This window comes from Salvelinus namaycush, chromosome 18, assembly GCF_016432855.1.
Source record: "Salvelinus namaycush isolate Seneca chromosome 18, SaNama_1.0, whole genome shotgun sequence".
In the NCBI taxonomy this organism is placed as follows: domain Eukaryota; kingdom Metazoa; phylum Chordata; class Actinopteri; order Salmoniformes; family Salmonidae; genus Salvelinus; species Salvelinus namaycush.
In genome coordinates this window covers 1305159-1332938 of record NC_052324.1, presented here as the reverse complement: position 1 = coordinate 1332938, position 27780 = coordinate 1305159, and the positions used below count along the sequence as shown (strand labels likewise).

Sequence of the window (27780 nt, the reverse complement as noted above, 5' to 3'; positions counted from 1 at the left end):
TCGAGGTTTAAAAATCCTTCTTTAACGTGTCTCCTCCCCTTCATCTACACTGCTTGAAGTGGATTTAACAGGTGACATCAATAAGGGATCATAGATTTCAACTGGATTCACCTGGTCAGTCTGTTATGAAAGAGCAGGTGTTCCTTATGTTTTGTGCATTCAGTGTAGGTCCCTGGTTATGGATGCTTCAGTGCCTCCTGAGCCTGCTCTGTGTGCAAATAACAAATCACTTCCTCTGGTCACCTCTTTTCTCCAGAGCAGATGCTAAACCTGGATAGGTGCAATGAGAGAAATTAAGAATTTAGGTTACACCATGCAAAAAAATAAAAAATAAACTAGCCATGACAATACTACTGCTAAAATAGGTCAATAAAATACATTGGTTACACTTCAGATTATTCATGAAGAGTGAGTGAGAACATTGAGTTCTCAGAGTGAGGACAAAAGCAGAATGAGAGCATGCATGAGGAAAAGTGCTCAACAAAAGGTTGGGGAGGTGCATAAGCTTTGCCCTGTCAGAGGTTAACCTAGTTAGTCACTCCACTTTATTCAACAAATGAAGAGCTGTCAACAGTGAATATCCATGCTATGAGAAAATCCTAACTCAGACAACATGCATATGTGGATTTGTACTTGTAATAGTGAGTTGCTGGATTAGTATATTGGCAAAAAAGGTGACAATTTTTAATGATTGTGGCATCTTCTATGATGAGCTGGTTCAAGATCTACACATTATCAGCCAATAAGAATACTCCCACATCCTACTCACACATCGTGCACACATGATCACAAGGAAGTATTGCATTTGAGATGACAGGCGGTGGAGGGGCTTTGGCACAGTGGCGGTGCTTGGCTCAAGAACAATGACATCACAAAAAGAGATGAAATAAATGTAAAAGTTCATACACAGGACATAAGTCGTCTGATCGGCTGTAACGTTGGATCGTCTGCAATCAACCCTGCTGCTACCATCGGCATTACTGCAGTGAATATCCTGTCCAAAGAAGTACAGATGAAGAGACATAAGCGGAAAAAAGTAGTCAGAGTTTTGGTGCAAAGTGACTTTGCAGCACCCAGGTTGGCAAAGGAGGCAAGCCACATCTAGACGAAGTAAGCTACTTAAATAATTAATAATAAACCATTTATTTATGGAGTGGTCATTTTTCTTCTCTTCACAATTATTTGTAAATGACCTTCAAGAAATTATTATGGTAGTTGAAAAATGTCACAGAAGGGAAACTTCATCCCTTCGTCCTGGTCCTTCTACAAATATAACATTCCCAAACAAGCATTGTGGAAATTAAATTGTCATTATTTGTTTTAGTGCTCACGCAAGCATATTGGTCAGTGACATACATATATAAAGCTAGGTCAAATCCCTGACTGCAAGCCTTAACCACCATGACAGGAAACATAACATTAGTTAGGTTTCCATCCAATTGGCGACAGATTGTCATGCGAATATTCTAAAATCCGCATAAAAACAATTTTCCCACCAGAGATGTATTTCCATCAAATTGACTTGTTGGTGATAAAAGTATTTACGTGACGATGTAGTGCACATAAATACCTTTTGCGTTTAAATTCCCATGTACCGAATAAAAAAGAAAAGTTAAATGGCTTTCCATCGCATTTTCAACTCTACTGATGTATTCTCAAACAAAAATGTGTTATTTAGCAAGTCTGTGTATACTCTGGTATTGGCACGTGTGCTCTAGCCAACAGCTCGCAGATAGTGCTCGTATTTCCTACATGATGAGGATTATCATGGACAAAAGAGCAAGATTATTTTTATTTGACAAACGGCAGCTAAGCATCGATGATCATGTCACCAGAATAAGACCCTCAATATTTATTGTAAAGGAGCATCAAGCTCATCACCTTGCACTTTCACTACCCTGTGAAGTTCATAATAATTTAATAACTCATCTGTATCCTAATAAACGGACTGCTCATAGTGGGAGGACCACACGTCATCGCTTGACTCCAAGTTTACTTTGATATGATAGTTATTATACCAATATTGGCGCATAAAAGCGTTTCCACCGACATTTCTCCCATAATACATTTTACCGACACAAAAAGATCCCACCTTGTCTAGTGTATTTTGTTTTGTCGAGATTTGGGAAGTTTACCGACAATTTGTGTGTCCATCAGGCCTGTCATAAACATTTTTTATCCAACATGTACTTCACTTGCATTAAAAAGGTTGGATCAAAACCTGGTTAATAGCTAGGTTTCCACCCAATTTGAAATATTTTAATGTGAATATTCTAGAGTCCGCATAAAGACAATATGCACATTTTCCCAACAGTGGTGTTTCCACCAAACTAACTTGTTGAGGATAAAAGTAAGTGTGTATTTTCATGTACCGAATACAAATCTAAAGTTCAATATGTTTCCATCGCAATTTTCAACTCAACCTGATAGTTTTGTCACAAACTGTTGTGTTAAATTGCAAATGTTCCTACTCTAGTCTTGGCACGTGCATTCTAGCCAACAGCTCACAGATCTATTGCAGGTAGGCTAGTCTACATGATGAGATTATTATGGATAAGAGCAAGAACATTTTTATGAACTGTTTTTCTGGGTGATTTGTGTTGTTTTATTTGTGTTTACCATGACTGTGTGTTTGTATTCTAATGTGTGTGTATATATTTACACAATATATACAAAAGTATGTTGACACCCCTTCAAATTACATTTCAGCCACACCCATTGCTGACAGGTGTATAAAATCGAGTACACAGCCATGCAATCTCCATAGACAAACATTGGCAGTTGAATGGCCCGTACTAAAGAGCTCAGTGACTTTCAACGTGGCACCGTCATAGGATGCCACCTTTCCAACAAGTCAGTTAGTCAAATTTCTGCTAGTGCGGCCCGTCAACTGTAAGGGTTGTTATTGTGAAGTGGAAATGTCTAGGAGCAACAACGGCTCAACCGCAAAGTGGTAAACCACACAAGTGAAGCCCGTAAAAAGAATATGTCCTCGGTTGCAACACTCACTACAGAGTTCCAAACTGCCTCTGGAAGCAACATCAGCAAAATAACTTAGTTGGGAGCTTCATGAAATGGGTTTCCATGGCCGAGCAGCCAGACACAAGCCTAAGAACACCATGCACAATGCCAAGTGTCGGCTGGAGTGGTGTAAAGCTTGACACCATTGAACTATGGAGCAGTGGAAACGTATTCTCTGGAGAGATGAATCACGGTTCACGATGAGAGGAGAACACTACCTGCCCCAATGCATAGTGCCAACTGTACATTTTTGTGCTTTTTGTCATGTAGTGTATATATTTCGTGTTTAATGTGTATTTTATATTGTATTATACAGGGCACATTTGGAAAATAGACCTAGGTCTCAATATGTCTTCCCTGTCAAAATAAAGGTTAAATAAAAATACAAAAAAATTGTCAAAAACGGCAGTCAAGCGTCGATCATCATGTCACCAGAATAAGAACCTCGATATTTACTGGAAAGGAGCATCAAGATCACCTTGCACTTTCACCACCCTGTGAAGTTAATCATTATTTATTTAATCTGTATCCTAATAAACTGCCTGGTTTCTCGAGTCGTAGTGGGATGACCATAAAGACATTTCCAACGCCATTTCTTGCATAATTCATTTTTCAGACACAAAAAGATCCCACCATGTCGAACGAACAAAATTCCTGTTTCCATCACAGCTGTCATGATTACTTTACTTGCATAAAAACTGGATGGAAACGTGGTTAGTGACAACCTTGTTTGAAAATGTCAGAGATTGTGGGAATGATAGGCTGTGCACCTATATGTGTGTGGCCTGAGCACATACCATCAAGAGAGATGGAGTGGGGTGGCTGAGGAGTTTTGGCGTAGGTCTAGTGGGTCGCAGTACTTACAGACGTTTGATCCCTGAGTCAGGCTGTTCAGTGGTTGCAGGCTGTGACTGAAGTGATGGATCCAAGTTGATGCCGTAAATCTCATTCTCTAACTCCTCACTGAGGCAGGGAGAAGGGATTAATTTAAAGAATGTGTACTTGTATTATGAACAAATGCAAAAAATTAAAAGGATAAAGTGGGATGCAACATCATTAGTAAATACATACAGTTGAAGTCGTAAGTTTACATAAACCTTAGCCAAATACATTAAAAAATGTAAACATAGTTTACAATTCCTGACATTTAATCCTAGTAAAAATTCCCTGTCTTAGGTCAGTTAGGATCACCACTTAATTTTAAGAATGTGAAATGTCAGAATAATAGTATAGAGAATGATTTATTTCAGCATTTATTTATTTCATCACATTCCCAGTGGGTCAGAAGTTTACATACACTCAATTAGTATTTGGTAGCATTGCCTATAAATTGTTTAACTTGGGTCAAACGTTTTGGGTAGCCTTCCACAAGCTTCCCACAATAAGTTGGGTGAATTTTGTCCCATTCCTCCTGACAGAGCTGGTGTAACTGAGTAAGGTTTGTAGGCCTCCTTGCTCGCACACGCTTTTTCAGTTCTGCCCACAAATTCTCTATGGGATTGAGGTCAGGGCTTTGTGACCAAGCTTTAACTTCCTGACTGATGTCTTGAGATGTTGCTTCAATATATCCACATCATTTTCCAACCTCATGATGCCATCTATTTTGTGAAGTGCACCTGTCCCTCCTGCAGCAAAGCACCCCCACAACATGATGCTGCCACCCCTGTGCTTCACGGTTGGGATGGTGTTCTTCGGCTTGCAAGCCTCCCCCCTTTTCCTTAAAACATAATGATGGTCATTATGAGCAAAATGTTCTACTTTTGTTTCATCAGACCAGAGGACATTTCTCCAAAAAGTACGATCTTTGTCCCCATGTGCAGTTGCAAACCAGAGTCTGGCTTTTTTTAATGGTGGTTTTGGAGCAGTGGCTTCTTCCTTGCTGAGCGGCCTTTCAGGTTATGTCAATATAGGACTCGTTTTACTGTGGATATAGATACTTTTGTACCTGTTTCCTCCAGCATCTTCACAAGGTCCTTTGCTGTTGTTCTGGGATTGATTTGCACTTTTCGCACCAAAGTACGTTCATCTCTAGGAGACAGAACGCGTCTCCTTCCTGAGCGGTATGATGGCTGTGTGGTCCCATGGTGTTTATACTTGCGTACTATTGTTTGTACAGATGAACGTGGTATTTGGAAATTGCTCCCAAGGAAGAGCCAGACTTATGGAGGTCTACAATTTTTTTCTGAGATCTTGGCTGATTTCTTCTGATTTTCCCATGATGTCAAGCAAAGAGGCACTGAGTTTGAAGGTAGGCCTTGAAATACATACACAGGTACACCTCCAATTGACTCATATGATGTCAATTAGCCTATCAGAAGCTTCTAAAGCCATGACATAATTTTCTGGAATTTTCCAAGCTGTTTAAAGGCACAGTCAATGTAGTGTATGTAAACGTCTGACCCACTGGAATTGTGATACAGTGAATTATAAGTGAAATAATCTGTCTGTAAACAATTGTTGAAAAAATTACTTGTGTCATGCATAAAGTAGATGTCCTAACCGACTTGCCAAAACTATAGTTTGTTAACAAGTAATATGTGGAGTGGTTGAAAAACGAGTTTTAATGACTCCAACCTAAGTGTATGTAAACTTCCGACTTCAACTGTACATGTGCACTGAACAAAAATATAAACGCGACATGTAAAGTGTTGTTACCATGTTTCATGAGCTGAAATAAAAGATCCCAGAAATGTTCCATATGCACAATAAGCTTTTTTCTCTCAAATTTTGTGCACAAATTTGTTTACATTCCGGTTAGTGAGCATTTATCCTTTGCCAAGATAATTCATCCACCCGACAGGTGTGGCATATCAAGAAGCTGATTAAACAGAATAATCATTACACAGGTGCACTACTGCACCTTGTGCTGGGGACAATAAAAGGCCACTCTAAATTGTGCAGTTTTGTCACAACTCAATGCCACAGATGTCTCAAGTTCAGGGATTGTGCATTTGGCATGCTGACTTTAGGAATGTCTACCAGAGCTGTTGCCAGAGAATTCAATGTTAATTTCTCTACCATAAGCCAACTCCAATGTCGTTTTAGAGAATTTGGCAGTATGTCCAACCAGCCTCACAACCGCAGATCATGTGTATGGCATCGTGTTGGCGAGCAGACTGCTGATGTCAAAGTTGTGAACAGAGTGCTTCATGGTGGTGGGGAGGTTATGGTTTGGGGAGGCATAAACATTGGACAATGAACACAATTGCATTTTATCGATTGGCAATTTCAATCAACAGAGATACCGTGACGAGATACTGAGGCCCATTGTCGTACCATTCATCTACCGCCATCACCTCATGTTTCAGCATGATAATGCATGGCCCCGTGTCGCAAGGACTTGTGCACAATTCCTGGAAGCTGAAAATGATCCAGTTCTTCCATTTCCTGCATACTCAGATGTGTCACCCGTTGAGCATGTTTGGGGTGCTCTGGATCGACGTGTACAACAGCATGTTCCAGGTCCGGCCAATATCCAGCAACTTCGCACAGCCATTGAAGAGGAGTGGGACAACAGGCCACAATCAACAGCCTGATCAAATCTATGGGAAGGAGATCACACTGCATGAGGCAAATGGCGGTCACACCAGATACTGACTGGTTTTCTGATCCACGCCCCTACCTTTTTTTTAAGGTATCTGTGACCAACAGATGCATATCTGTATTCCAAGTCATGTGAAATCCATAGATATGGGTCTAATTTATTTATTTCAATTGACTGATTTCCTCAGTAAAATCTTTGAAATTATTGCATGTTGCGCTTATATTTTTGTTCAGTATAGTAATAACATAAGATTCAGTTGAGACAGGGGTATTAAAAAGTGATGATAAATCCCTAGTCCCTCAACTCCAGGTTATTCTTCTTCTTTTTTTTCACTTTGTTTTTTCACATAGCAGATGTCATATCATGTAACCTTTTGTAATAGATGAGCTCCTCTCTCAGCATGAACACTTGAGCTTTGAGTTCGTTCCTCTCCTTCAGGACGTCCCGTAGCTCCTCGAGGGTGAAGTGGGGCCTGTCGGACTCCTTCTGGTCCAGGACATCAGGTTCCTCCTCTTGCTCCTCATCACACAGCGGGAGGAAAGGAGGGCTCTCTTCTGACTCAAAGCACTGTGCCAGGAATTCATGGTCACTTCTGCATTCCGCCCAAAAAGAATTGTGTACGATGGAGGCTGCTGATGCTGGTACCAAGGACTGGATTTGGGAAATAGCATGGTCACTTACAGGCTTTGTGAGCAGTGGCAATGATACTCAATGGCTAATCTACAAGATTGACTGACCCGCCTTGGGTGGATGTCATGTTATTGTGTTCTTGTCAATAGGGAACTTAAAACCCTGTAATTTGGGTATAATCTTCTTAACTCTATAAGGTGACGCGTACAGATATGTAATGGTGTCTTAAAGAGAAATGTAATGGACTTGATCAGGTAGGGGGTTGTAGCTGTGGTTACCTTGGCCGACACTGGTGTAAGCACTGTCATCACAGCCTTTGATGGGGATGGTTCCTCCTCGGCTGACCTCTTCATGTCCAGCTTCCACTCTTTGCGCTCCTCCTTCAGCCTTGCCACCTCCTGCCGCAGGGCCCCCAGCTCCTGCTGGCGCACCTGGGACATAGCCTCCAGCTCAACCTTCTGTTGGATCACTGCCTTGCCCTGAGCCTCTACCACACTGATCCTGTGCCGCAGGTCCAGGTTGACCTTCATCAGACGGTGCTGCTGTAGCTGAAGCTATAAGGGGAGGAAGGAGTCCATTTAATCCTACCCATTTGTCTGTAATGAACTGATGGAAACAGTGTCCAGATTGTTGGTGGAAGTTGTTGTCCTCCTCAGGCAAGACGAGACACCTATGTGCTGAAGCATTAGGCTACAGACAGTAGGAAGCCTAGGAGGGATGTGTTATGTAGTTCAGGTAGTGTGGAATGCTACTAGATGGAAAGAGACAAGCCTCACCGCCTCCAGGTCCTCGTTCTTGAGGTTCAGCTCATGGTCCTTATCCCGGATCTCATCCCTCTGTTTGTCTACCACCTCCTTTAGCTTCTTCATCACCTGACACTCTCTCTCTGACACACCTGTCCAAGATATACACACATACAGCCCACACAGGCATTAACACATAAACATACACTACCGTTCAAAAGTTTGGGGTCACTTTGAAATGTCCTTGTTTTTTTTTTTAAAAGCAAATTTTTTGTCCAATAAAATAACAGCAAATTGATCAGAAATACAGTGTAAACATGGTTAATGTTGTAAATTACTATCGTAGCTGGAAACGGCTGATTTTTATTAGAATATCTACATGGGCTACAGAGGCCCATTATCAGCAACCATCACTCCTGTGTTCCAATGGCACGTTGTGTTAGCTAATCCAGTTCATCATTTTAAAAGGCTAATTGATCATTAGAAAACCCTTTTGCAATTATGTTAGCACAGCTGAAAACTGTTGTTCTGATTAAAGAAGCAATAAAACTGGCCTTCTTTAGACTAGTTGAGCATCAGCATTTGTGGGTTCGATTACAGGCTCAAAATGGCCAGAAACAAAGAACTTTCTTCTGAAACTCATCAGTCTGTTCTTGTTCTGAGAAATGAAGGCTATTCCATGCGAGAAATTGCCAAGAAACTGAAGTTCTCTGGCTCTAACCAGAATAGAAAGAGGAGTGGGAGGCCCCGGTGCACAACTGAGCAAGGGGACAAGTACATTAGAGTGTCTAGTTTGAGAAAGAGACTCCTCAAGTCCTCAACTGGCAGCTTCATTAAATAGTACCAGCAAAACACCAGTCTCAACAGTGAAGAGGTGACTCCGGGATGCTGACCTTCTAGGCAGAGTTCCTCTGTCCAGTGTCTGTGTTCTTTTGCTCATCTTAATCTTTTATTTTTATTGGCCAGTCTGAGAAATGGCTTTTTCTTTGCAACTCTGCATAGAAGGCCAGCATCCCAGAGTCGCCTCTTCACTGTTGATTGTCACGTCTGCTCCTCCCCTCCGGCGTACGACGTCGCCAGAGTACTAACCCCCGGTCCTGGGATTCATCATTACGCACACCTGGCACTCATCATTACGCGCACCTGTGATTCATTATGATTCACACCTGGACTCCATTACCTATACAATTTCCTCCTCTTTATATGTCACTCTCCCAGGTTCACTCACCAGTTGGTATTGTTCTTGTGTTTTGGCCTCCTGCCCAACATCCCGGAGGAATATCAGGATCTAAGGGAGGTATTCTCCAAGACCCTCACCACCTGTCACCCCCCTCATCACCCCTGGGACTGTGCCATTGACCTGTTTTCCGGTGCTACACCTCAGCGCAGACGCATCTACCTTCTGTCAGTGGCTGAGACGCAGGCCATGGAGGACTACATTCAAGAGGCGCTCCAACAGGGTTTCATCCGCAGGTCCATATCAGCTGGTTTCTTCTTCGTGGCCAAGAGGGTGGATTACGCCCTTATATCGATTACCGTGGACTCAATGACATCACCACGAAGTATCGTTACCCTTTTCCGCTGTTGCCGTCAGCCATCGAGCAGCTCCGCGTGGCCCGGTTCTTCACAAAACTGGACCTGTGGAGTGCCTACAATCTCATTCGCATCCGGGAGGAGATGAGTGGAAGACTGCGTTCAGCACGATGTCTGGTCACTACAAGTACTTGGTTATGCCCTTGGTTATGCCCAGTGTTCCAGGAATTTGTCAACGAGGTGTTCAGGGACATGCTCGGACGTCAGGTGTTTGTACATCGATGACATCCTGATCTTCTTGACCAACCTGGAGGATCACATCACTCACGTTCGAGCAGTCCTGGAATGCCTCTTGGCTAACCACCTGTTCGTCAAGGCAGAGAAGTGCCAATTCCACCAGAGGGCTGTCTCCTTCTTGGGCTACCAAATCAGCCTGCAGGGAGTGAGGATGGAGGGAGTGAAGAAGGTAGATGCGGTAAGGTCATGGCCAGTCCCAACCACTATCAAGGGGTTACAACGGTTTTTGGGGTTTGCCAACTTTTACCGCCGCTTCATCAGGAACTTCAGTGCTGTCGCCGCCCCTCTCTCCTCAAGGGTGGGCCTCGTAGGTTGGTTTGGTCTCCAGCAGCCGACGAGGCCTTTTGTCTCAAGGCGCGTTTCACCATCGCCCACTTGCTAAAACACCCAGATCCCACGCTACCTTTTGTGGTTGAGGTAGACGCATCGGAGGTGGGTGTGGGGGAAGTTTTTTCACAAAGACAGGGGGACCCACTAAAATTGTATCCTTGTGCTTTCTAATCCAAGAAACTGTCCCCCGCAGAGAGGAATTACGACGTCGGCGATTGGGAGCTCTTGGCGGTGAAGTTGGCATTAGAGGAGTGGAGACACTGGCTGTAGGGTGCCAAGGAACCATTCATCATCCTCACCAACCATCGGAACCTTGAGTACATACGCGCCAAACCAGGCAGGCTCTCTTCTTCACCAGGTTCGACTTCACGCTGACCTATCACCCAGGTTCTAAGAACATCAAGGCCGATGCTCTGTCCCGTATCTACGATTCGGGAAAGACTCCTGGCCAGAAGGCACCCATAATCCCCTCCTCCCGGGTCGTGGGTCCAGTGGTTTGGGATGTAGACATCCGCCAGGCTCTAGAGAGGGAGCCCGCACCCCGAAATTGTCCTCCCGCACGCATCTACATTCCCACAGGGATAAGGGATTGGCTGCTGATCTGAGCACACACAGCTGTCGTCGCTGGACATCCAAATATTTTCGCACCATCCATTCCATCACTGAGAAATACTGGTGGCCCACCTTGGTGCAGGATGTTAGGCGGTATATCAACTCCTGTTCCGAGTGTGCTCAAACTGAGTCCCCCCGGAATGCTTCAACAGGGAAGCTCCTGCCACTTCCCGTGCCTCAGCGACCTTGGTCCCATTTATCCATTGACTTTGTTACTGATCTTCCCCTTCTGATGGTTTCACCACCATTCTGGTGGTAGTGGATAGATTCTCCAAGTCATGTCATTTAATCTTTCTTCCCGGTCTTCCCACTGCTCTCCAGGTCGCTGAGGTACTCTTCCGGCATTATGCCCTTCCGGAGGACATCGTTTCGGACTGCGGCCCACAATTCACATCCGATTCCGGAGGGCCTTCTTGGAGAAGCTCGGTGTCACGGTTAGCCTCACATCTGGGTATCGGCCTCAGTCTAACGGGCAGGTGGAGAGGATGAATCAGGAGCTGGGGAGTTTCCTGAGGAGTCACTGTCAGGACCGGCAGGGTGAGTGGGCACATTTCCTTCCTTGGGCAGAGTACACCCAGAACGCTCTACGTCACTCCTCCACTAGGTTGACCCCCTTCCAGTGTTTTGGGTTTCCAGCCGGCCCTGGCCCAGTGGACCCCGGGCCAGACCGCAGCTCCTGCGGTAGATGAGTGGTTCCGGTGCGTGGAGGTGTGGAACAATGCGCTCGTGAGACTCCAGTGCGCCGTCCATCGTCAGAAGGAGCAGGCAGACCGTCACCGCAGTGAGACCCCTGTGTTCCATCCTGGGGATCGTGTCTGGCTCTCTATGAGGAACCTTCCACCCCGCCTGCCCTGCAAGAAACTAAGCCCCCGTTTTGTGGGGCCGTTCAAGGTTCTCCGGTGGGTCAATGAGGTGACATATGGTAGTGACTGGGTAATTGTAACCTGTATCTCACCCTCTTTTCATGTCTCCCTTCTCAGGCCGGTGGTTCCTGGTCCCCTAGCTGATGCTGTCCCCCACGACACACCTCCACCCCCCCGGACATTGACGGGAGCCCGGCGTACGCTGTCAAATCCCTACTGGACTCCCAACGTCGTGGGAGTAGGCTCCAGTATCTGGTGGCCTGGGAGGGGTATGCCCCAGAGGAGCGGTGTTGCGTTCCGGTGGAGGACATTCTGGACCCCAACATCATCAGGGTCATCCCCCTGGTCGGCGCCGTCCTGCGGCTGGAGCCACATGTCGGGGGGGGGGGGGGGGGGGGGGGGGGGGGGGGGGGGGGGGGTACTGTCTGGTCCTCCCCTCCGGCGTATGACTTCGCCAGAGTAGTAACCACCGGTCCTGGGATTCATCATTACACACACCTGTGATTCATTATGATTCACACCTGGACTCCATTACCGTCATTTCCTCCCCTTTATGTCACTCTCCCAGGTTCACTCACCGGTTGGTATTGTTCTTGTGTATCGGTGTTCTGCCTTATGTTAGTGTCGTGTTCTTGGTTTTGTTGTTTTATTAAAACTTTTCACCTGCTTCCAACTCACCGCCCCATCATTACATTGAGACTGGTGTTTTGCGGGTACTATTTAATGAAGCTGCCAGTTGAGGACTTGTGAGGTGTCTGTTTCTCAAACTAGACACTCTAATGTACTTGTCCTCTTGCTCAGTTGTGCACCGGGGCCTCCCACTCTTTCTCTTCTGGTTAGAGCCAGTTTGCCCTGTTCTGTGAAGGGAGTACACAGCGTTGTACGAGATCTTCAGTTTCTTGGCAATTTCTCGCATGGAATAGCCTTCATTTCTCAGAACAAGAATAGACTGACGAGTTTCAGAAGAAAGTTCTTTGTTTATGGCCATTTTGAGCCTGTAAGCGAATCTACAAATGCTGACGCTCCAGATACTCAACTAGTCTAAAGAAGGCCAGTTTTATTGCTTCTTTAAATCAGAACAACAGTTTTCAGCTGTGCTAACATAATTGCAAAAGGGTTTTCTAATGATCAATTAGCCTTATTAAATGATAAACTTGGATTAGCTAACACAACGTGCCATTGGAACACATGTAGATATTACTTTTTTTTATTTTTTTTAAGTTGTCCGTTTCCAGCTACAATAGTCATTTATAACGTCTAAACTGTATTACTGATCAATTAGTTATTGTAAATGGACAAAAAAAATTCTTTCAAAAAGAAGGACATTTCTAAGTGACCCCAAACTTTTGAACGGTAGTGTATATCTGCACATACTGTGGTGATGTAACAGGTGGAACTAATGCTGCTGTTATGTAGTTTTATTCAGAGTATTACCAAGAGACATGAAATTTTATGTGTCCGTATATGTTCAGTTTTACAGCTGCTTGATCATCCTGATTTGATCAGTGTTTCTAGGCTGTGTGTGTTTTGGCCCTGTGAGTAAATATAGCCATGGTGACCAATGAAAGGCTCGCACAAGGGCTGTATTTGTCTGGTTTTAAAATAGTTCCCTTTACTGCCTCCTCTGTCTCTGATGTCAGCATGTTCACACATGTAGTGGACACAAACACTAAAAGATTAGATTTTGGCTCACATGCAGAACCTGACATCACACTTCTGATGGAGGATGACTCATGGCTTCATTCACATCCTATAAAAGTCCAATAAGACCTAACCCTCATCAAAAGGAACGCAAGTTAAATCTGATCTGTCGTGGGCAATGCTTTGTTTTGTCAAAACATACAGAGATAGACAAAAACTATTAACACAAGACACAAACAATGAGATGGGTCCCTGTCACACCCTGCATAACATGCTAATACCTGATATCAAATGCAAACACCCACACTAAAACATACACATGCATGTTCCAGAGGCACCTGGTAGCATGTAGGTCAAATGACACTTCAACGTATAAATCAGTCCCATTTATGGTGCATCACCTGACCACGTCTTCCTACTGGATTTAGATTCAGGTGTTCGTGCCACTGACATGGTGATCAGAGACCCTGTGTTGCCAGCAATGCTCTACTTTCTGTAGTGTATGTTCTCCGGCTCTGTCTGTTACACACCAATAACACATCACCTCAGATCTTCTGCACTCAAAACATATACCTTGTTATGAGGCATTTGAGTTTAATTGTAGGAGTGCACAATTAAATCACCCTAAATGACATTGACTTGCCAAGTTGCTAATCACTATAACTACTGTTGTGAATAACATAAGTGGTCCTCTGTGGATCAGTAGAGCATGGCGCTTGCAACGCCAGGTTTGTGGGTTCAATTCCCACTGGGGCCACCCATACGAAGAATGTACGCACGTAAGACTAAGTTACTTTGGATAAGTGTCATCTAAATGGCATATATATTATCGTTCTCTAAATACTTCAGTCAGACTGCTATCGTTGAAGTTGTTTGTGGTGATGTCAAAATTAGGGGTTTTGAACAAAACAGTTATCAGCGATTGGATCGTCTCTAACCAATCAGAGTATCAAAGCCAATGACGAATTTTAAAAATGCTGCTTTACCCACGTGTGTTCTGGCTCTGGCCCAACCCATCGGTTTCTGGGACCAATCTGAACGCTTAGAATGTGGTCCCATTTAACCAGGCAAGGTTTTTAAATCACAACCCAAAATGATTTCTAAGGGTCTGTACTCCCGAAGTTGTTGACTGATTTTGTGCTTGCCAGTTAGCAAACAGTTCTCAGCTTACTGCCGATAAAAACTGAGTCATAACTGAATTATTTAATGTAACAAATCAAACATTAAACCTCATAAAACAATTCATAGTAACCTCGTAAACAATTAATTTAGACCCAGCGTTTATTTGAAACATGTTTATTCCCATAAGATAAAGTAATATATGGCAATATATGTATATTACTTATGTTTATATGGGCATATATGGTGGAAACATACATGCCCATATATGCTTATATATGTATCCACACATATATGTATATAAGTACACACTGTATAAATATATTACTTTTCCGTATGGGTTTGCAGTAACGTGTGCCGTTAAAAAAGAACAGGCGGCTTTTGAGAATTTGAGTTTAATTGAAGTTTACTGGTAACTTAAATGGAACTGTAAAGTAAATGTTACTTTGTGCATCTTATCTTTGGTGTCATAAACAATCCTTGGTTCCTACCTGTTTCTGGTCAAGATAAGAGGGGGGGCATCTGGCCGAATGGTTCCTACAAGAACATATTTTGGGCAATCAAATTAAACATGTTTATGTAGGTTTAGGTAGCCGTATATAAGGCTCTATGTAGGGAACTCCCTTTAATAGCTCACTTCAGACCGGTACTTTATGCATCCAAGTTTGACTGTGACCTCTCCAGCTTGCTGACAATAAACAATGATTCATTTAAGATTGACTTCGAGTGTCCCTGTGTAAGAATTTTCATGACAGAACTTATGTGTAACAGACGTCATGCTGCTTGCTTAGCGAGTAGGCTGCTTCCTCCTGATTCGGCTCACACAAGGCTCTAACCCAGGACCTCTGCCTTGCTAGAACACGTGACCTCTTTCCTTGACAACATACCAACCGACTGAGCTATAAAAAAAAAGGATCCAATTGGATAGCTCCATTGGTGACATTTCAAGCTAGTTGTGGAGTGAGTTTAAGGTACATTCTTACAGGAATATTTCGGGATTTTGGCAACGAGGCACTTTATCTATGTTTGGATACCATTTTTGTGTCTCTCCGTGCAGTTTGAAGGAAGTTGCTAACAAGCGCTAGCGCAATTGCTAACTTGGGTTAGCGCAATGACCGGAAGTTATTGTTAGCTTTGGCTCACAAAACGACCTCCAATTTATTTCATACTAGACAGAGACACAAAATTGGTATCCACGAATTCATCTGACTCTGGGGAATTAGGTAAAGGGCCTCATTGCCAAAATCCCAGAGTATCCATTTAACTCTGTTACATATGAATGCAGGCCTGTGTTATAACTTGTGCTGTTTTTGACAAGGTGCTAATTCAGACTGGTGTTCAAATCACATCAAAGACAATTTTAGCATTTTAGCAACTATTTAACATGTTAGCTAACCCTTCCTCCAACGCTAACCTTAACCCTTTAGCCTAACTCCTAACTAGTTAGTCACTGCTAGCAGTCATCGCCGTTAACTTGGACATCAGCCAGCCACAGCCCGGGTCAATTCCTGCCAGTCTGCACAGCGTGATATCAACCCAGAGCATATCGGACTGCTTTCTCGACCACATCTTCGGATTCCTACAGCAAGCTCTGAACCTTTACAACAGATCATCGCAGCTAGCTAGCTGCTATTCGAGTGGCTACTCCAGGCTAACATCTCTGTGCCAAAGCAAGAACCAGCTAGCCTCGAGCTAGACCCATCTCTCGGCTAGCCGAAGAGGTCCTTCAGCCAATTCTTGGGCTACAATACCTATTTTGCCAATTGGCCTGGACCCTTTTAATGCCGACACGGAGCCCCGCTGATCCATCACGACTGGTCTACTGACGAATCAACAGGCGATTCTGTTACGATGTTGCCGAAGAACCATCTACTAGCCCCGGCACACTAGCTTTTCTGAACGCTGTGTACCCTGCTTGCCTAGCGTAGTAGTGACTACCGAACGCCACCCTGACTCACCTATTGCTGCTCTTTTGACCTTATGATCACTCGGCTACACAGCTGACACCCCCTGGACTGTTTCAATAACACAGTACCTAATTTTGTTTACCTGTCGGCCCCAGCTTCGAACTCAGGTCCTGTATGTACCTAACTAACCCGCTCTGCCCATTCATCAACATTTACCCGTTGTTGTCTTAGCTCTCCTGATCAACCTGTGTTTGCTTTATGCCTCTCTCTAATGCCAATATGCCTTGTCTACTGCTGTCTTGGCTAGTTCTTACGGTTTAATTTCACTGTAGAGCCCTCAGTCCCGCTCAAAATGCCTTAGATAGCTCTTTTGTCCCACCCCACACACATGCGGAGACCTCACCTGGCTTAACTGGTGCCTCCAGAGACGAAACCTCTCTCATCATCACTCAACGCCAAGGTTTACCTCCACTGTACTCACATCCTACCATACCCTTGGCTGTACATTATGCCCTGAATCTATTCTACCATGCCCAGAAATCTGCTCCTTTTATTCTCTGTCCCCAACGCACTACACGACCAGTTCTTAAAGCCTTTAGCCGTACCCTTTTCCTACTCCTCCTCTGTTCCTCTGGTGATATAGAGGTTAACCCAGGCCCTGTAGCCCCTAGTTCCACTCCTATTCCCCAGGCGCTATCTTTTGTTGACTTCTGTGACCGTAAAATAATTGGTTTCATGCATGTTAACATCAGAAGCCTCCTCCCTAAGTTTGTTTTATTCACTGCTTTAGCACACTCCGCCAACCCTGATGTTCTAGCCGTGTCTGAATCCTGGCTTAGGAAGGCCACAAAAAATTCTGACATTTCCATTCCCAACTACAACATTTTCCACCAAGTTAGAACTGCCAAAGGGGGTGGAGTTTCAATCTACTGCAGAGATAGCCTGCAGAGTTCTGTCATGCTATCCAGGTCTGTGCCCAAACAGTTCGAGCTTCTACTTTTTAAAATCCACCTTTCCAGAAATAAGTCTCACTGTTGTCTCCTGTTATAGACCCCCCTCAGCCACCAGCTGTGCCCTTGACACCATATGTGAATTAATTGCCCCCCATTTTTCTTCAGAGTTTGTACTGTTAGGTGGCCTAAACTGTGATATGCTTAACACCCCGGCCATCCTACAATCTAAGCTAGATGCCCTCAATCTCACACAAAATATCAAGGAACCTACTAGATACAACCCTAAATCCATAAACACGGGCAACCTCATAGATATCATCCTGACCAACTTGCCCTCTAAATACACCTCTGCTGTCTTCAACCAGGATCTCAGCAATCACTGCCTCATTGGCTGTGTCCGTAAGGGTCCGCGGTCAAATGACCACCCCTCATCACTGTCAAACGCTCCCTAAAACACTTCAGCGAGCAGGCCTTTCTAAATCGACCTGGCCCGGGTATCCTGGAAGGATATTGACCTCATTCCGTCTGTAGAGGATGCCTGGCTATTCTTTAAAAGTGCTTCCTCACCATCTTAAAAAAGCATGCCCCATTCAAAAAATGTAGAACTAAGAACAAATATAGCCCTTGGTTCCTTCCAGACTTGACTGCCCATGACCAGCACAAAAACATCCTGTGGCATACTGCATTACCATCGAATAGCCCCCACGATATGCAACTTTTCAGGGAAGTTAGGAACCAATATACACAGGCAGTTAGGAAAGCAAAGGCTAGCTTTTTCAAAAAGAAATTTGCATCCTGTAGCACAAACTCAAAAAAGTTCTGGGACACTAAAGTCCATGGAGAATAAGAGCACCTCCTCCCAGCTGCCCACTGCACTGAGGCTAGGAAAAACTGTAACCACCGATAAATCTACAATAATCAAGAATTTCAATAATAATTTTTCAACGGCTGGCCATGCTTTCCACCTGCCTACCCCTACCCCGATCAACAGCTCTGCACCTCCCACAGCAACTTGCCCAAGCCTCCCCCATTTCTCCTTCACCCAAATCCAGATAGCTGATGTTCTGAAAGAGCTGCAAAATCTGGACCCCTACAAAACAGCTGGGCTAGACAACCTGGACCCTCTCTTTCTAAAATGAGCCGCCACAATTGTTGCAACCCCTATTACTAGCCTGTTCAACCTCTCTTTCGTATCGTCTGAGATCCCTAAAGATTGGAAAGCTGCCGCGGTCATCGGAGACACTCTAGACTCAAACTGTTACAGACCTATATCTATCCTACCCTGCCTTTCTAAGGTCTTCGAAAGCCAAGTTAACAAACAGATCACCGACTATTTCGAATCTCACCGTACCTTCTCCACTATGCAATCTGGTTTCCGAGCTGGTCATGGGTGCACCTCAGCCACGCTCGAGGTCCTAAACGATATCATAACCGCCATAGATAAAAGACAGTACTGTGCACCCGTCTTCATCGACCTGGCCAAAGCTTTCGACTGTCAATCACCGCAATCTTATCGGCAGACTCAATAGCCTTGGTTTCTCAAATGACTGCCTCGCCTGGTTCACCAACTACTTCTCAGAGTTCAGTGTGTCAAATTGGAGGGCCTGTTATCTGGACCTCTGGCAGTCTCTATGGGGGTGCCACAGGGTTCAATTCTCAGGCCGACTCTTTTCTCTGTATACATCAATGATGTCGCTCTTGCTGCTGGTGATTCTCTGATTCACCTCTACGCAGACGACACCATTCTGTATACTTCTGGCCCTTCTTTGGACACTGTGTTAACAAACTTCCAGACGAGCTTCAATGCCATACAACACTCATTCCGTAGCCAACTGCTCTTAAATGCAAGTAAAACTAAATGCATGCTCTTCAACCGATCGCTGCTCGCACCCGCCTGCCCGTCTAGCATCACTACTCTGGACGGTTCTGACTTAGAATATGTGGACAACTACAAATATCTAGGTGTGTGGTTAGACTGTAAACTCTCCTTCCAGACTCACATTAAGCATCTCCAATCCAAAATTAAATCTACAATCGGCTTCCTATTCCGCAACAACGCATCCTTCACTCATGCTGCCAAACATACCCTCGTAAAACTGACTATCCTACCGATCCTTGACTTCGGCGATGTCATTTACAAAGTAGCCTCCAACACTCTACTCAGCAAATTGGATGTAGTCTATCACAGTGCCATCCGTTTTGTCACCAAAGCCCCATATACTACCCACCACTGCGACCTGTATGCTCTCGTTGGCTGGCCCTCGCTTCATATTCATTGCCAAACCCACTGGCTCCAGGTCATCTATAAGTCTTTGCTAGGTAAAGCCCTGCCTTATCTCAGCTCACTGGTCACCATAGAAACACCCACCCGTAGCACACGCTCCAGCAGGTATATCTCACTGGTCATCCCCAAAGCCAACTCCTCCTTTGGCCGCCTTTCCTTCCAGTTCTCTGCTGCCAATGACTGGAACGAATTGCAAAAATCACTGAAGCTGGAGACTTACATCTCCTTCACTAACTTTATTATTAGTGGTCAGAGCAGCTTACCGATCATCGCACCTGTACACAGCCCATCTGTAAATAGCCCACCCAACTACAGTGGGGAGAACAAGTATTTGACACACTGCCGATTTTGCAGGTTTTCCTACTTACAAAGCATGTAGAGGTCTGTAATTTTTATCATAGGTACACTTCAACTGTGAGAGACGGAATCTAAAACAAAAATTCAGAAAATCACATTGTATGATTTTTAAGTAAATAATTAGCATTTTATTGCATGACATAAGTATTTGATCACCTACCAACCAGTAAGAATTCCGGCTCTCACAGACCTGTTAGTTTTTCTTTAAGAAGCCCTCCTGTTCTCCACTCATTACCTGTATTAACTGCACCTGTTTGAACTCGTTACCTGTATAAAAGACACCTGTCCACACACTCAATCAAACAGACTCCAACCTCTCCACAATGGCCAAGACCACAATTTTATCCCTGATGTCCTTACACAGCTCTGCGGTCTTGGCCATTGTGGAGAGGTTGGAGTCTGTTTGATTGAGTGTGTGGACAGGTTAATTAATTACTTAAAAATCATACAATGTGATTTTCTGAATTTTTGTTTTAGATTCCGTCTCTCACAGTTGAAGTGTACCTATGATAAAAATTACAGACCTTTACATGCTTTGTAAGTAGGAAAACCTGCAAAATCGGCAGTGTATCAAATACTTGTTCTCCCCACTGTACCTCATCCCCATATTGTTATTTATTTTTTTGCTCCTTTGCACCCCAGTATCTCTACTTGCACATTCATCTTCTGTACATCTATCACTCCAGTGTTTAATTGCTAAATTGTAATTATTTTGTCACTATGGCCTATTTATTGCCTTACCTCCTTAATCTGACTACATTTGCATATAGATTAGATGTATATAGATTTTTCTATTGTGTTATGGAATAAACAAACATACAGTCAGTGTGTAACTCTGTGTTGTTGTTTGTGTCGCACTGATTTGCTTTATCTTGGCCAGGTCGCAGTTGTAAATGAGAACTTGTTCTCAACTGGCCAACCTGGTTAAATAAAGGTGAAAAAAAATAAAATGGATGATCGACAAATGAATACATACCATAAGAAATGTGACATATCATACTAAATTCTGCCCCTGAGCAAGGCAGTTAACCTACTGTTCCCCGGGCGCCTAAGACGTGGATGTCGATTAAGGCAGCCCCCAGTACCTCTCTGATTCAGAGGGGTTGGGTTAAATGCAGAAGACACATTTCAATTGAATGCATTCTGTTGTACAACTGACTAGGAGTCTCGGATTTACTTAAAGAATAATACGAAATGCTCTGAGACCACATTGCTGCTAAATGCCAATGTGCTGCACATACCCTCCTGTCTCTGCAGGTCCTCAGTCACAGGTGAGTCTTTTAGGAACAGGCTCTTCTGAAGGCTCTTATTCTCCACCTGCAGTTGTGTGATCTGAGACAGCAGGTCTTGGGCCTCCCCTCTCCACACGTCCTCCACCAGCTCCAACTCCTGGGGGATGCATCAACCGCACCCACACACACAGTTGAAGTCGGAAGTTTACACACACCTTAGCCAAATACATTTAAACTCAGTTTTTCACAATTCCTGACATTTAATCCTAGTAAAAGTTCCCCGTCTTAGTTAGGATCACCACTTTATTTTAAGAATGTGAAATGTCAGAATAATAGTAGAGAGAATTATTTATTTCAGCTTTTATTTCTTTCATCACATTCCCAGTGGGTCAGGAGTTTACATACACTCAATTAGTATTTGGTAGCATTGCCTTTAAATTGTTTAATTTGGGTCAAACGTTTTGGGTAGCCTTCCACAAGCTTCCCACAATAAGTTGGGTGAATTTTGGCCCATTCCTCCTGACAGAGCTGGTGTACCTGAGTCAGGTTTGTAGGCCTCCTTGCTCGCACACGCTTTTTCAGTTCTGCCCACAAATTCTCTATGGGATTGAGGTCAGGGCTTTGTGATGGCCACTCCAATACCTTGACTTTGTTGCGCTTAAGCCATTTTGCCACAACTTTGGAAGTATGCTTGGGGTCATTGTCCATTTGGAAGACCCATTTGCAACCAAGCTTTAACTTCCTGACTGATGTCTTGAGATGTTGCTTCAATATATCCACATCATTTTCCAACCTCATGATGCCATCTATTTTGTGAAGTGCACCTGTCCCTCCTGCAGCAAAGCACCCCCACAACATGATGCTGCCACCCCTGTGCTTTACGGTTGGGATGGTGTTCTTCGGCTTGCAAGCCTCCCCCTTTTTCCTCCAAACATAACGATGGTCATTATGGACAAACAGTTCTATTTTTGTTTAACCTGTTTGGGCTGCAGGGGCAGTATTGAGTAGCCGGATAAAAGGTGCCCATTTCAAACGGCCTCGTACTCAATTCTTGCTCGTACAATATGCATATTATTATTACTATTGGATAGAAAACACTCTCTAGTTTCTAAAACCGTTTGAATTATATCTGTGAGTAAAACAGAACTCCTTTTGCAGCAAACTTCCTGACAGGAAGTGGAAAATCTGAAATCGATGCTCTCTTCTAGGGCCTGCCTATAAAGGTCCTTGATATATATCAGTATACATGCACTTCATACGTCTTCCACTAGATGTCGACAGGCAGTCAGAGAAGAAATTGAGTGTATAACTTGATCTGGGGTCGAACAAAAGCTCTTTGTATGACGTGTCACCAGTTTCCTGTTTTCTGGAGAGCGCGTGAAGGGACCTGGATTTGCCTTCTGATAAGCTGTCGTTATGGACGACTAATATCTCCGGCTTTGATTTTATTTGATACATGTGACAATATCATCGTAAAGTATGTTTTTTCAATATAGTTTTATTAGATTATTGACATTTTTTCGGGACGTTAGGCGTGTTGCGTTGTCTGCGTTTGTTCACGAAGGAGAGCTTAGCGCCACTTTGCTAGCTTTCCGTGCTAATTGACTGGAGAAGAGGACATTCTAAATCCAAACAACGATTGTTCCCGACAAAGGACCCCTTGTACAACATTCTGATGAAAGATCATCAAAAGTAGGACCCATTTTATGATGCTATTTCATATATCTGTCGAACATGTGAAATAGTCGTTTGTGGCCAGGTTTTGGGCACGCTCTCGCCATAACGTAAACTGCATATCGTAATGAAGTTATTTTTAGAATTCTAACACGGCGATTGCATTAAGAACTAGTGTATCTATCATTTCCTATACAACATGTATTTTTTAGTTATGTTTATGAATAGTTATTTGGTCAGAATATGTGAGTGCCAGAAAAATATCCGGACGTTGTGGGAAAAAGATGCTACGTTAGCACAATGTATAACCACTGATTTCAGCTCTAAATATGCACATTTTCGAACAAAACATAAGTGTATGTATAACCTGATGTTATAGGACTGTCATCTGATGAAGCTTATCAAGGTTAGTCAAAAATTATATATCTTTTGCTGGTTTGTTACGATCGCTAACTTTTGCTGCTGGGGAATGGCTTGTGTTTCTGGCTATTGTGGTAAGCTAATATAATGCTATATTGTGTTTTCGCTGTAAAACACTTAAGAAATCGGAAATATTGGCTGGAATCACAAGATGCCTGTCTTTCATTTGCTGTACACCATGTATTTTTCAGAAATGTTTTATGATGAGTATTTAGGTATTTGACGTTGGTGTCTGTAATTACTCTGGCTGCTTCGGTGCCATTTCTGACGGTAGCTGTGATGGTAGCTGCAATATAAAACTGATTTATAGCTCAAATATGCAAATTTTTCGAACAAAACATAGATTTATTGAATAACATGTTATAAGACTGTCATCTGATGAAGTTGTTTCTTGGTTAGTTAGGTTGGCTTTGTGCATGCTACCTGTGCTGTGAAAAATGTCTGTCCTTTTTTGTATTTGGTGGTGAGCTAACATAAATATATGTGGTGTTTTCGCTGTAAAACATTTTAAAAATCGGACATGTTGGCTGGATTCACAAGATGTTTATCTTTCATATGCTGTATTGGACTTGTTAATGTGTGAAAGTTAAATATTTCAAAAAAATATATTTTGAATTTCGCGCCCTGCACTTGAAGTGGCTGTTGTCATATTGTGGCCGGCTTCGGGCTTGCAGCCATAAGAAGTTAATCAGACCAGAGAACATTTCTCCAAAAAGTACGATCTTTGTCCCCATGTGCAGTTGCAAACCACAGTTTGGCTTTTTTTAATGGCGGTTTTGGAGCAGTGGCTTCTTCCTTGCTGAGTGGCCTTTCAGGTTATGTCGATATAGGAGTCGTTTTACTGTGGATATATATACTTTTGTACCTGTTTCCTCCAGCATCTTCACAAGGTATTTTGCTGTTGTTCTGGGATTGATTTGCACTTTTCGCACCCAAGTACGTTCATCTCTAGGAGACAGAACGAGTCTCCTTCCTGAGTGGTAAGACGGCTGCGTGGTCCCATGGTGTTTATACTTGCGTACTATTGTTTGTACAGATGAACGTGGTACCTTCAGGCGTTTGGAAATTGCTCCCAAGGATGAACCAGACTTGTGGAGGTCTACAATTATTTTCTGAGGTTTTGGCTGATTTCTTTTGATTTTCCCATGATGTCAAGCAAAGAGGCACTGAGTTTGAAGGTAGGCCTTGAAATACATCCACAGGTACACCTCCAATTGACTCAAATGATGTCAATTAGCCTAACAGAAGCTTCTAAAGCCATGACATAATTTTCTGGAATTTTCCAAGCTGTTTAAAAGGCAGTCAACTTAGTGTATGTACACTTCTGACCCACTGGAATTGTGATACAATGAATTATAAGTGAAATAATCTGTCTGTAAACAATTGTTGGAAAAATTACTTGTGTCATGCACAAAGTAGATGTCTTAACCGACTTGCCAAAACTATAGTTAACAAGAAATTTGTGGAGTGGTTGAAAAACGAGTTTTAATGACTCCAACCTAAGTGTATGTAAACTTCCGACTTCAACTGTACATGCATACATACATACACACACACAGGTATAGCATCTTTAACTTTTTCATTCTGCATAATTGCACATAAAACAAAGGTGTCATTGATTAAAAAGTCAAATACAACAGGTGTAGACCTTACAGTGAAATGCTTACTTACAAATCCTTAACTAACAATACTTTAAATATGATTTTAGGGCCTTCCTCTGACACTGCCTGGTATAGAGGTCCTGGATGGCAGGAAGCTTGGCCCCAGTGATGTACTGGGCCGTACATACTACCCTCTGTAGTGCCTTGCGGTCGAAGGCCGAGCACTTGCCATACCAGGCAGTGATGCAACCAGTCAGGATGCTCTTGATGGTGCAGCTGTAGAACCTTCTGAGGATCTGAGGACCCATGCCAAATCTTTTCAGTCTCCTGAGGGGGAATAGGTTTTGTCATGCCCTCTTCACGACTGTCTTGGTGTGTTTGGACCATGATAGTTTGTTGATGATGTGGACACCAAGGAACTTGAAACTCTCAACCTGCTCCACTGCAGCCCCGTCAATGAGAATGGGGGCGTGCTCGGTCATCCTTTTCCTGTAGTCCACAATCATCTACTTTGTCTTGATCACATTGAGGGAGAGGTTGTTGTCCTGGCACCACACGGCCAGGTCTCTGACCTCCCTATAGGCTGTCTCATCGTTGTTGGTGTGTCATCGGCAAACTTGATGATGGTGTTGGAGTCGTGCCTGGTCATGCAGTCATGAGTGAACAGGGAGTACAGGAGGGGACGCACCCCTGAGGAGCCCCTGTGTTGAGGATCAGCGTGGTGGATGTGTTGCTACCTACCCTTACCACCTAGGGGCGGCCCGTCAGGTGGTCCAGGATCCAGTTGCAGAGGGAGGTGTTTAGTCCCAGGAACCTTAGTTTAATGATGAGCTTTGAGGGCACTATGGGGTTGAATGCTGTGCTGTAGTCAATTAATAGCATTCTCACATAGGTGTTCCTTTTGTCCAGGTGGGAAAGGGCAGTGTTGAGTGCAATAGAGATTGCATCATCTGTGGATCTGTTGGTGCGGTATGCAAGGGGACACGTGAAGAGGACACAACAGCACCTCGGCCCCCTCAGGAGGCTGAAAAGATTTGGCTCGGGCCCTCAGTTCTACAGCTGCACCGTTGAGAGCATTTTGACTGGCTGCATCACCGCTTGACAGGCAACTGCAAGGCACCCGATCACAAGGTGCTACAAAGGGTGGTGAGTATGGCCCAGTACTTTACTGGAGCCGAGCTCCCTGCCATCCAGGACCTCTATACCAGGCGGTGTTAGAGGAAAGCCCCAAAATAATTCTGACTGCAGCCACCCAAGCCATAGACTGTACTCTCTGCTACTGCACATAAAGTGGTACCAGTGCACCAAGTCCAGAACCAACAGGACCCTAAACAGCTTCTAGCCCCAAGCCTTAAGACTACTAAACAAGACTGCTAAATAGCTAATCAAATGGCTACCCGGACTACCTGCAACTCTCTTGTTCTGACTCCATGCACACACACATACACTACAGATGCCCACACACACATATGCATACTGACACCACTCACACGCACAAGCTTTCAATTACCACATATACTGCTGCTGTTAATCTATCCTTTTGCCTAGTCACTTCACCCCTACTACATGTACATACTAGATACCTCAATTACCTCGTACCCCTGCACATCGACTTGATACTGGTACTCCCTATATATAGCCATGTTATTTTTACTCATTATTGTTATTCATTATTCACTGTGTATTTGTTAATCGTGTCACTATTTCTTTTTTTTAACTCTGCATTTTTGGTAAAGGACCAGTAAGCATTTAACTGTTCGTCTACACCAGTTGTTTACGAAGTATGTGACAAATCAAACGTTATTTTATTTGACCAGACTTTAAGAACTATTCACACCTGATTCTCAAAACTTTTTGCACCGACTCACCTTTACATATACACACACAGAACATTACCCCCTTATCTTTTCTTCCCTTTATATCGTTTTTGGTGATAAATGTATTGATATTGTGCATTTATTTTTTATAAATGTGTATTGCACTATTAGTGCTTGTGTAACAGTTTAACTTTATGGCGTCCCCTCGCCCCGGGAACCACTACTTCAAGGTCTCAAAGCGAGTGACGTAACCGATTGAAACGCTATTAGCGCGCACCACCGCTAACTAGCTAGCCATTTCACATCCGTTACACTTGCAATTTATTCGGTGTATATTTTATTTTGTCTGATGTTGTACACTTTATGTATGGAGTCTGACAAGAGGGTGGGGGCTGTAACAACCTATAGTTAGTTCCCTTATCCAACTGTCGGTGGGGAAACAAGTGTTTTGCGTGTTTAAAACACCTACATTCTCCCGACTGGCATGGAAGTGGCTAGTCTTTAGAGTAGTAAGGATAATTAAGAGTCTGAAACCAGGGTATTTGGTGCAGTGTGGCTCCAGCATGTGTAAAACATTTCTTATGTAACTTTTATCAACATGCTCTTGTGCAATGTGACACCGCGTGTCAGAGAGCAGAGGAATGCCATGAAAAGCCAATACTTGGTGTAGTAGGCTACTCTTCGTGTTGCACACGTGAGCTAAATATTTCGATAAACACACACCTTTTGATGTAGCTGCTCTTTCTTCAATCTGTCATTCCGTTCCATTCGCAACCTGTCCAGCTCACGCCGTAGCTCTTCCGTCTCTGGGTTGATATTGTTTCGGGTGACCAGCACCTCTAGAACTTCCAGAACCCGGACCACTTTGGGCATCAGCCGCAGTGAAGCCTCGCATCCAAACTGATCGATAATGCGTTCAAACTCCTGTCCCACAACCGCGGCAATGTCATAGACGTCCATAACGGTTAACTCCGTAGCATTTTTGTCCAGGGGTGTTCCGAAGTCTTCCATGTCTGTTTCTCCCCTCCGAAATCAACAAGGACAGTTATCTGACAGTTATTATTTTGTAACGTTTGTAGTACGATCTAGGCCTACTTCTTATTGCTATTCTTTCCGATATTTTTACAACTCTTTGAATGTAGGCCTATTTCAAAAATAATTCTCAACTTCCAGATTCCCCAGAGTGCAATCCAATACCTATC

The 27780-nt window shown here is 43.7% G+C and overlaps 1 protein-coding gene across 3 annotated transcripts; it reads right to left on the bottom strand.

The window, feature by feature from the left end:
* Positions 1–48: 48 nt before the first annotated feature.
* On the bottom strand, positions 49–27780 carry LOC120062992 (RILP-like protein 1). 3 transcript variants are annotated; one of them, XM_039013053.1, is made up of 8 exons: positions 27302–27780; positions 21076–21223; positions 7972–8090; positions 7474–7749; positions 6936–7216; positions 3886–3984; positions 907–994; positions 49–270 (listed from the first exon to the last, which is right to left on the bottom strand). In XM_039013053.1, exons 1-8 carry the CDS (start codon positions 27587–27589, stop codon positions 265–267), a joined length of 1305 nt encoding a protein of 434 aa, XP_038868981.1. In that variant the 5' UTR covers positions 27590–27780; the 3' UTR covers positions 49–264. The 3 variants fall into 3 exon arrangements, with proteins under 3 accessions (XP_038868981.1, XP_038868980.1, XP_038868982.1); XM_039013052.1 differs by having other exon boundaries at positions 49–994; XM_039013054.1 differs by lacking the exon at positions 907–994.

Coding starts and splice junctions, on each gene's coding strand:
- LOC120062992 (XM_039013052.1), bottom strand. CDS start 27,589: ATGGAAGACTTCGGAACACCCCTGGACAAAAATGCTACGGAGTTAACC. Junction 7,750..7,971: donor AGAACGAGGACCTGGAGGCG/GTGAGGCTTGTC, acceptor CTCCCCTTATAG/CTTCAGCTACAGCAGCACCG. Junction 7,217..7,473: donor TTACACCAGTGTCGGCCAAG/GTAACCACAGCT, acceptor TCCCAAATCCAG/TCCTTGGTACCAGCATCAGC.